The sequence below is a fragment of the Eschrichtius robustus genome, chromosome 16, assembly GCF_028021215.1.
Source record: "Eschrichtius robustus isolate mEscRob2 chromosome 16, mEscRob2.pri, whole genome shotgun sequence".
In the NCBI taxonomy this organism is placed as follows: Eukaryota; Metazoa; Chordata; class Mammalia; order Artiodactyla; family Eschrichtiidae; genus Eschrichtius; species Eschrichtius robustus.
In genome coordinates, this window is record NC_090839.1 from 83,862,180 (window position 1) to 83,872,569 (window position 10,390).

Sequence of the window (10,390 nt, forward strand, 5' to 3'; positions counted from 1 at the left end):
TGTGTCTATGAGAAGGGAAGGATTTAGATTGGGGGGGCGGGGGCGCATTCCACCTGCCAGCAGCAAAGGTGTGAGGGCTGCGAAGTTCCCTTAGGGGTCAGTACTGTTCCTTGTGAGGGACAGCCCTCTCCCCCCTCACCTCCTGAGGGAGCTGATGCCACCTGTTTGATCTCCATTTGGTTTCTTTCTTGTTGGCTGTGAGATTGGTGGTTGGTGCAGGGTAAAGGGCTCTGGCTGGAGAGGTGCTGGGTTTGGGGGCTCAGCCCTACTGTGATATGAAGCAGTTGACCTTGGGCCTCCCCTTGGCTGGCAGTGGGGCTGGACCCTGGGGCCTCCTGACAGTGACACTGAACGTGTCATGCACCCAGGGACAGGAACCAAGACCCTCACCTGGCTGGAGTCACAGTGGCCAAAGCAGAGGCTAAGATAGGACGCTGAGGTCTGACTCCACGCTGACAGGGTCTCCGGGACGGCCACACACGGAGGTGGCTGGCGCAGGTCCTGGCAGCCCCAGGGCCTCCCAGGCACACAGATAGGCGCAGTACCTTTTCCTATCCCGGCACACGAATGTGCGAGCTGCCTCAGGGGAGCCATGTGCATGCCCCAGCACCTGCCCCGTTTCTCACTGCTGTGGTCACACCTCAAACCTTTCCACAGCCCTTTAGGAGCTAGGGACCCAATCTCCACTATCTTCAAGGGCTGTCTCTATGCCTGTGTCTGCTACCAAGATGCCCATATAACAGTCCAGCCCCATCTCCACCCAGAGGGACGAGAGGGTGGTGTGCCCTGACTAGGGCCCCAAGGAGTGAAGTGGCCGCATCACATCAGCAATCTTCAGAGGCAATGAGGACAGTCAGCTGGGCCTTGGCCCTCAGGCCCCAGAGAGGGGACAGCAGGATGGGCCAGAAAGACAGTGGGAACAGATCCTGAGCCTCCAAGGAAAACTTTGAGATAGGCTGATGCCCTCATTTTTTATACAAAATGAGGAAAGCAGAGTCTTACCCACAGCCCCCAAACAGGCTAGACTCCCCCCCGGGCCAGAGGGCGGGGACAGTGTCATCCCGGGGGATTCCCTGAGTATCCCAGCAGGCATCCCAGTCTCACTTTGGGAAGCAGGAGCCCAGGGCTCAGAGAGGCAAGCAGGTTGCCAAAAGGAGCAAAGAGGAGAAGAATCTGGGACTCCTGCAAAACACAGCTGTTTCACAGCAGGATGTCCTCCCCATTGATGGAGAGCCAGAAAACGGGGTCAGGGGATGAGCCCAGAACTCACCACCAGCTCTGCTCACAAGGGAGACTCCTGCAGGGCCCTCACCCTCCTACCTTCCCCCTTCCCAGTCCAGAGAAGACTCAGCGGTGCCACACGGGGGTTTATTCTAGTCACAGCTTCCAGAGAAACTCAACAATAAATTACATCATTAAATAAACTCTGCTGGACCACACCCCCTTCTACCCCTCCCCCTCTCCACATGCCCCCCCACCCCCAGGGCCCTGCGGGGGACTCAGCCAGGCCCACCCCCTTGCACTAGGTGACAGGGGAGTGAGCCTCACTGGGTCCTGACACGTGACGGTTGAAGGAGAGTCTCCCCGCCCTGGTCCTCGGCCCCTCGCACTCACTTGCCTGACCTTGACAGCTGGGCAGCTGCTAGTCAGCTGTCTCCTCCGGAGGGGGGCTAGGAGGGGGCGACAGCCGCCCCACGCAGGCCTGTGTCCCTAGAGGTGTGTGGGGTTCTCCAGAGAAGGATCCGTCTTAGTCATGTGCAAGACCACGGTAGGGGCCTTATAGTGGCAGTGGGTGCCACGGCCATAGCCCCCGGGGGCCCGGCAGGTCTTTGCCCGCGCCCGGCCAGCTGCCACCTTGCGGTGGCACAGGCTCTGCCAAGTCTGGAAAGTCTTGGAGCTCCATACCCAGACGCCGCTGGTGATGCCCACCACCAGCGACATGAAGATTTTGAGCATAAAGACAGCCACGGTGGGCACTGAGCCCCCTTGCAGCGAGCAGTCCCTCCAGCCGCCGGGCGTGGTGGCTGCCGAGCAGGGCTGCTCTGTGGCCCGCAAGCGCCAGAAGTCCATGTTGAGGCGTTCATAGACGTAGCACACAATGACGCAGGTGGCGGGCACAGTGTAGAGGATGGAGAAGACTCCAATCTTGACCATGAGCTTCTCCAGCTTCTCTGTGTTGGTGCCCCCCGTCTTCATGATCTTGCGGATGTGGAAGAGGGCCACGAAGCCGGTCAGGAGGAAGCTCGTGCCCAGCACCAGGTAGCAGGAGAGGGGTACCAGCACGAAGCCCGTGAGCGCCCCGGCATCCATGCTGGCCACGTAACAGAGCCCAGTCAGCTCATCCCCTGCCACCTTGCGCAGAGTCAGGATAACGATGGTCTTGAGAGCCGGCAGCCCCCAGGCCGCCATGTGGAAGTAGCTGCCGTGGGCCTCGATGGCCTCGTGGCCCCACTTCTTGCCAGCCGCCAGGAACCAGGTGAGGGTCAGCACCACCCACCACAGCGAGCTGGCCATGCCGAAGTAGTAGAGCAGCAGGAAGACGAGGGTGCAGCCCGTGTTCTCCAGGCCCTCCTGGATCACGTAGAGCGCACCCGCCTCCTGGTCGCAAGCCACGCTCTGGGCCCCAGCCACAGCCCGGATGAGGAAGGCTAGCGAGTAGACGTTGTAGCACATGGAAAGGAAGATGATGGGGCGCTCCGGGTACTGGAAGCGGTGAGGTTCCAGCAAGAAGGTGAGCACGGTGAAGGCGGTGGAGAAGAAGCACAGCGCCGACCACACGGCCATCCAGACGAGCGCGAAGTCCTTGTCGCGCCGCGACCAGAACACCTCGACGCCTGGCCCGCAGCGCGGCGCGCACGAGCGGCTCTTCTCCACGTACTGGAACTTCTCGGGGTTCTCGCAGGTGCCGCCGGCGGCGCCTAGGGCGGCGTCGCCGGGGGGCCGCGCGGGCCGCGGCGCCACGGGCAGCATGCCCAGGCCCTTGTGGGGCTCGGCGGGGCCGGCCGTGGCGTTCTCGGGCGCCTCCATGCAGAGCGCGTGCGGGTCGTTGCGCGTGGGCAGCCGCGCGCAGTCCAGCGAGTCCGGCCAGCCGAAGTTGAACTGCTCCATGATGGGCGCGCAGCGCAGGCGCGCCTGCTCGCACATGGGCCGGCAGGCGGGGATGGGCGTCGAGACCTGGTCGGTGCACATGGGCGCGTAGAGCGAGCACAGGAAGAAGCGCAGGTGGCTGTGGCAGCCGTACTGCACGAGAGGCGCGAACTCGGCCAGCTCGGCGGCCGCCTCGCCCTGCGACGTGTGGCCCAGCAGGTTGGGCATGCGGGTCAGGTTGTAGCCGATGCCGCGGCACATGGGGATCTCCACCGCCTGGCACGGCGCCGGCCCGCGCCCGCGCTCCGGGTCGAAGCGGCCGATCTCCAGAGCCGCGCCGCCCGCCGCCAGCAGCTGCCACAGCAGCAGCGCCCGGCGGAGCGGCGGCACGGCCATCCCGGGCGGCCCCGGCCGAGGGCGGGAGGGCGGCCTCGCCTCACTCTGGCCGCGCCGTCCGGCGCCCCCGTGCCCGCCCGCCACGTCGCGGGGCGCGGGCCATAGCCGAGCTGGCCGCGTGTGTCAGGGCGCGGCCGGGCGCCCTGGGCAGCGAGCGGGGAAGCCGCCGGAGGGAAAGGAGGCGCCGAGCTGCCGAACCGCCGCCACTCGAACGGCCGCCGAGCCAGAGCGTGCCCCGCCTCCCGGGGCCGCGGCTACAAGCCTCGGGGCGGGGCGCCGGGAGGACACGCCCAGGGGCGTGCCATCAGCGCGCAGGGCACGCCCCCAGCCGGGCTTTAAAGGCGCCGCGTCTCGCAGCTGCGCGGGGAGGCACCAACCCGGGCGCGGTCTGGCGGGGCGGGGTGTACAGGCGACCTCGTCGGCCCGCTCACACTCGGTTCTTCCCCTTCTGAGTGGGTTGCTGCCCAACCTCTCCCCGCGACAAGACAGTCAGCCGGAGGATTTCCCTGCCACCGTACCGCATCACCTCTTTTTACCCCAGGCGGGACGATTTCTAAGGCTTTTACGCGTGGGACGCCTCGACCGTGTGTGTACTCTGGGACAGTTCAAGTGCAGCCTCTGCTTCTTCACTAGTTGTATGTGGCTTTGGGCTCTTCGCTCTGTTTCCTTTTCTGTAAAACCGGCAGATAATCCTGTAGAAATGAACAATTCATTTGTTGCTCACGTGCTACTTACCCGTCACAACTGCGCACTTGACCTCATTGTCTCTCTCCGCAGTCCAGGAATGGTCCCTTCTCCCCTTCCCAGGTGGGCCTCGGGGGAGGTGTCACCCTATCCGCGGGAGGTTCTGCTGTCTAGGGTGCCCCTTGACGCCTCGGGACCGCTTGAAAACTGCTTCGCACAGAGCTGGAGGACCCCGTCTCCCTCTGCCCCCTCCCCTCCTGTCCTCTGCGCTCCCTTGGTACAGGTTTTCCCCTGTGAATTCCTCTCGGCCCAGAGAGCCTGCCGCACTCTGCCTGAACCACGTCCACCACCCCCTTCCCGCCCCCGCCAGGCCCCCCAGACAGCAGAGCAGGGGACCGCGTACAGTGACACCTGTGGAATATTTTAATTCACTTCATACCCTCCTCACCTAAGCCAGATAGCTGTCAGGAAGATAACCAGCTTACTCACTCTGCTTCCACGGGCAGCAGCGAAACCGCGGGGAGCGGGGAGGACTGCCTTTCCCTTTGTACAGATGGAACGAATCAAGGCAGTCCTAGGAATATGACTCGGCCTCATGGTGACCGGTGACAATAAGTGAGTGAGGTCTGAGACTGCGACCCCTGAGCCGCCGACACCACCCCACTCGTCCACCCTCAGGTTGGGAAGGTGTTTCTGAGAGGCTGAGGTTGCCCGGGGCCGCCTGGAGTCCCAAAGCCCCTCCGCCCTCCCGCCTCTGCCCAGCCAGGTTCCCACCATGGTTCCCGGGTAGCTTTGTGGGTGAAACCCGAGTGCCATCCAGCACGCCACCCAAAGGGCCTTGCTCTGGTCTGAAGCTCCCTGAGACACTGCCTCCCTCCTCCACGGCCCACCCCCGTCTGCCCTCACCCCCTTGGCCTAGAGGTACCTGGAAGACTCAGACTCAGCTTCCGCGTGAGCGCTCGGCATAGGTCCAGCCCTAGCAGCTGCTCAGGGGTGCCAAGCAGATGAAGGACTGAGGGAGTGACCTGCACTGCAGGGGGCCTCGGAAACTGGCCAAGGACCCATGGTGAGCCAAGTGGGCCCTGGGCCAGGCATTTTACACAGTGACTTTTTATTTTTTTTATTTTTTTAAATTTTTGGCTGAGTTGGGTCTTTGTTGCTGCACGCGGGCTTTCTCTAGCTGTGGTGAGCGGGGGCTACTCTTCGTTGCGGTGCACAGGCTTCTCATTGCGGTGGCTTCTCTTGTTGCAGAGCACGGGCTCTAGGCGCGCGGGCTTCAGGAGTTGTGGCTCGTGGGCTCTGGAGCGCAGGCTCAGTAGTTGTGGCGCATGGGCTTAGTTGCTCCGCGGCATGTGGGATCTTCCCATACCAGGGCTCGAACCCTTGTCCCCTGCACTGGCAGGCAGATTCGTAACCACGGCGCCACCAGAGAAGCCCTACACGGTGACTTTTTAAACTCTCATAACAGCCCTGCAAGGAATTCTGTGCCCATTTTACAGATGAGAAATTGAGGCTCAGAACACTCAAGAGGGGCTTCCTTGGTGGCACAGTGGTTAAGAATCCGCCTGCCAATGCAGGGGACACGAGTTCGAGCCCTGGTCCGGGAAGATCCCACATGCTGCAGAGCAACTAAGCCCGTGCGCCACAACTACTGAGCCCACGTGCCATAACTACTGAAGCCCGCATGCTTAGAGCCCGTGCTCTGCAACAAGAGAAGCCACCGCAATGAGAAGCCCGCGCACCACAACGAAGAGTAGCCCCCGCTCGCCACAACTAGAGAAAGCCCACACGCAGCAACAAAGACCCAGTGCAGCCAAAAATAAATAAATAAAATAAATAAAATTAAAAAAAAAAAAAGAAAACTCAAGGTATTTGCCTGGGATTACACACCTCACAAGGGTCAGGGATGGCATTCAGGCTCTTCTACTGCATGAGGCTGCCTGTCACCACCAGAGCAAGGGCACCTGCCCAGCTGGCCCTGCTCGGCCAACACTGCTCTGCTGTAGAGCCTGGCATGTGGTGGAGGCACAGCAAGGAGTCGGGGCAGCAGCTGTAATTAGTGCTCACCTCCTCTTAGAGCTGTGCTGGAGCAGGGAAGGGAGAAGGACCCAGCCTCTCGCTCTCCAAGAGGACCCGAGAGAGTGGGACTCCATGGAGATGCAGCCAGCCCTGTGCCCTGCAAGAAATACAAACTCGGCCCACCTGAGCCGTGAGAGGCGCAGCGGCAAGCTCCTGAACTTCCCAAGGAGGTAGCACAGAAATAGGGTAGCTTTGAAAAAAGGACCTGGCTTCGACCACCTAGTCAAGGAGGTTCCCGAAATGCCAGTGGCAGCTTCCCATTGCCCAGGGTGAAGGTCATGCTCCTGAGGACGGCAGCAGAAGCCCTTCCAGGCGTAGCCCCCATCCGCCTCTTCCTTTCCTGCCACGACCAACTCCTCGGAAACCCATGCCATGCCATGCCTCCAATCTCCCCAGCCCAGAAGGCCCTTCTCTTCTGCTCTGTTGGGCACACCAGCCTCCTAGGGGTAGCCCCCCAGCTCTCCTGGATGGGGCTGGAGGCTCTGCTCTGTGGGCCCAGAGTCCTTGCCCACCCACTGTCCCCCACTTGTACACTCATGTACTGTTAGCCTTCCATCCATCTCCTCCCTCTGCCCCAATGCCAGCAGCTGCTCAAGGACCCAGGGGACATTTTATTTCTCTCTGTATCTTGCCCCAAGGAGGCAGAGACGCATGGATGACAGAGGTGCATGGCCTGAGCCCACCACATCACAGTGTCTGTAGGAGGCGGGGGCTCTGGAGCTGCCCCTGTGCAGGCAGCCGGATTGGGAGGCACAGAAGGCTGGAGGCTTCCCCCTGCTAGGACTGTCCAGGGAGCCAGGTTTTTTTGTGCCCCCGCCCCCAACCAGGGTGGAGAGGAGTCCGGGGGCCCTTCCTCCGGCAGCCACAGTGGGGAGGATGCCCCAGGAGCCATGGGATGCCAGGCTTGTCACCATGACAACAGCTGCTCCTGGAAGCCAGAGGTGGGGGGTGTAGAACAGCCCCTCCCCCATGCAGATGCTGCCTGGGAGAGAAGAGGCCTCTTGGGCTGCCTGCCCACCCACCCTGCTTTGTCACTCGATCTGCCTCTTTACAAAGGCGGAACAATACGCCAGGCACTCACTGAAAAGGAGACTAGGAGGAGGACCGGAGGGGACCGGGAGGAGGGAGATTACCATCAATGCCCACCCCCACTCCTGCTCACTGGGCAGAAGGGCCAGAGTTGGGCGAGGTGGGAATGGAACCCCCCCCCCAACTCCTCCTCCCGGGGCGGGGGGTGGGAGAAGACTCCCTTCCTGGGGGCCCTTGGCTGTGGGCCTATGAGCTGCCCTACACAAGTGGGAAGGAACACCCTCCTGACCCGTGTCCTCCAACCCCAGCGCTCCGGTCTTCCCTTCTTACCACGTCCTCCCTGACCGCAGCCACCACTCACCCCACAGGACACATGCTGACCTCTCTGCAGCCTGACCCTGGTATTGCCTCCTCCAGGATGACCCCCTGCCCGATGGCCCTGGTGCCTGCCTCTGTGCCCTGCAGCCACCACGACTGCGCCTGTCTCCCCATAAACCTGGGAGTTTCTGGAGGTCAGGGGCCGGGCCGTGCTCCTGGGTGTCTTGGTGCCTAGCCTGGAGTAGGCTCCCATAAATGTTTGTTGAATGAAAGAACGTCATAATGAGGAGGTGGCCGTAGATCCTTCTGGAAGAGGCTGCATGCAAGTGGGGCCTGAGGTTGGGGGAGGGGTACTGATTAGACCCTGGGGGACAGAGGTGTCCGCGTGAGTAAGCAGAAACCAGGAGGAGGGTCGTGCTGCGCCTCCTCCAGGTGCCTGGGACAACCCTCAGGAGGGGCTGCCGGGGGTGATGAAGGACCCAAGGGGTATCACACTGACACGCCTGCTCCTGGGCGGGGTCGGCTGTGGAGTGACACAGCAGCCTGGGCAGACAGCAGTGGGCGCCAGCACATATGCATGCTGTGTATGTGGGTCTGGGGGCGCGTTAAGTGTGTATACACACACAAGGACACGCAGGGGCCTGGTTATTCCCGAGTGTGCACACACTTGCCCACGCACCGGGCAGGCTCAGGGAATGGGCCCACCTCCCCGCAGCTTGAGCCCTGGTTCTGATTCAGGGTCTCTTTTTTTTTTTTTTTTTTTAATAAATTTATTCATTTATTTTTGGCTGCGTTGGGTCTTCGTTGCTGCGCGCGGGCTTTCTCTGGTTGCGGCGAGCGGGGGCTACTCTTCGTTGCAGTGCGCGGGCTTCTCATTGCAGTGGCTTCTCTTGTTGCGGAGCACGAGCTCTAGGAGCATGGACCTTGGTAGTTGTGGCACGCGGTGGCTCACGGGTTCAGTAGTTGTGGCTCGTGGGTTCTAGAGCGCAGGCTCAGTCGTTGTGGCGCAAGGGCTTAGGTGCTCCGCAGCTTGTGGGATCTTCCCAGCCCAGGGGTCCAACCCGTGTCCCCTGCATTGGCAGGCGGATTCTTACCACCTGGCGCCCCCGGGGAAGCCCTCAGGGTCTCTTTATTGGGATGTCAAGGGCTGGACTAGACGGTTCATTCTAGTCTTACTAAAGAAGCGTTTTTAAAATTTCTTATTAGGGCTTTCAAATTTTCAAAACTAATTCCCTTGCAACCCTTGCCCTCAGGTAACCAGCATCAGGAGTTCAGGCGTCTCCTGCAACCAACAAGGGCTTAATTTCCAAAATAAACAAACAGCTCATACAGTTCAATATCAAAAAAAAAACCAAATGACCCAACCAAAAAATGGGTGGAGGACCTAAACAGACATTTCTCCAAAGAAGACATACAGATGGCTAACAGGCACGTGAAAAGACGCTCAACATCCTGAATTATTAGAGAAACGCAAATCAAAACTACAATGAGGTATTGCCTCACACTGGTCAGAATGGCCATCATCAAAAAGTCTACAAATAGTAAATGCTGGAGAGGGTGTGGAGAAAAGAAAACCCTACTACTCTGTTGGTGGGAATGTAAACTGGTGCAGCCACTATGGGAAACAGTATGGAGGTTCCTTAAAAAACTAAAAAATAGAATTACCATATGATCCAGCAATCCCACTTCTGGGCATATATCTGGAAAAGATGAAAACTCTGAGTTGAAAAGACACATGCACCCCAGTTGTTCACAGTGGCACTATTTACAACAGCCAAGACATGGAGGCAACCTAAGCGTCCACCCACAGAGGAATGGATTAAAAAAAGATGTATACACAATGGAATACTACTCAGCCATTAAAAAGAATGAAATAATGCCATTTGCAGCAACATGGATGGACCTAGAGATTATCATACTAAGTGAAGTAAGTCAGAGAGAGACAAATATATGATATCACTTACATGTGGAATCTAAAAAAAATGATACAAATAAACTCATTTACAAAGTAGAAACAGACTCACAGACAGAGAAAACAAATTTATGGTTACCCAAGGGGAAAGGGTGGCGGGGGGCGGGGGGGGGGACGGTGGGATAAATTAGGAGTTTGGAATTAACATATACATACTACTATGTATGAAACAGATAAACAATAAAGACCTACTGTATAGCACAGGGAACTATATTCAATATCTTGTAAAAACCTATGATATTTTAGAAAAGAATCTGAAAAAGAATATCTATATCTATATAACTAAATCACTATGTTGTACACCTGAAACTAACACTATGTTGTAAATCAACTATGCTTCAATTAAAAAAAAAAAAAGAGTTCAGGCATCTCTTCTGATACTTTTTTCTAGACTTTACAAACACAAATACACATAGTGCAATCTTTTCTGATCTTTTCTTTCTTTTACTAAAATGGAAGTCATATTGTACATTTTACACCTCATTTTCTCACCTAAGAATCTATCATGGACAGATGGATGGACATATGATAAAAAATAAGTGTAGTAAAATATTAATGGTAGAATCTCATGGTGGGCATTCAGGTGTTTGCTATAAACTTTAAATAGTCTGTGTATTTTTACATTTTCGCAATAAAATATTTGAAAAATAATCTACCATGAATGGTCTTTACAGGTCAACACACAGGATCCAACCCATCCTTTTTAATAGTCATTCTAATTTCCACAGTGTGGGTTTATTATAAACGATTCAACCAGTCCCCTATGGATAGACATTTAGGTTGTTTCTGTTATGATCCTGACATAGGTAGATGTACCTAGATTCA

General features: G+C 57.7%; 1 protein-coding gene across 1 annotated transcript; it reads right to left on the reverse strand.

Moving 5' to 3' along the window:
* Positions 1-1,489: 1,489 nt before the first annotated feature.
* FZD9 (frizzled class receptor 9) lies at positions 1,490-3,483 on the reverse strand. Its single transcript, XM_068524111.1, has one exon. The coding sequence runs from the start codon at positions 3,481-3,483 to the stop codon at positions 1,711-1,713; it is 1,773 nt and encodes a 590-aa protein (XP_068380212.1). The 3' UTR covers positions 1,490-1,710.
* Between the last annotated feature and the right edge of the window lie 6,907 nt (positions 3,484-10,390).

Bases quoted from the DNA above. Each gene is read 5' to 3' on its own strand.
- FZD9 (XM_068524111.1), bottom strand. From the start codon at position 3,483: ATGGCCGTGCCGCCGCTCCGCCGGGCGCTGCTGCTGTGGCAGCTGCTG.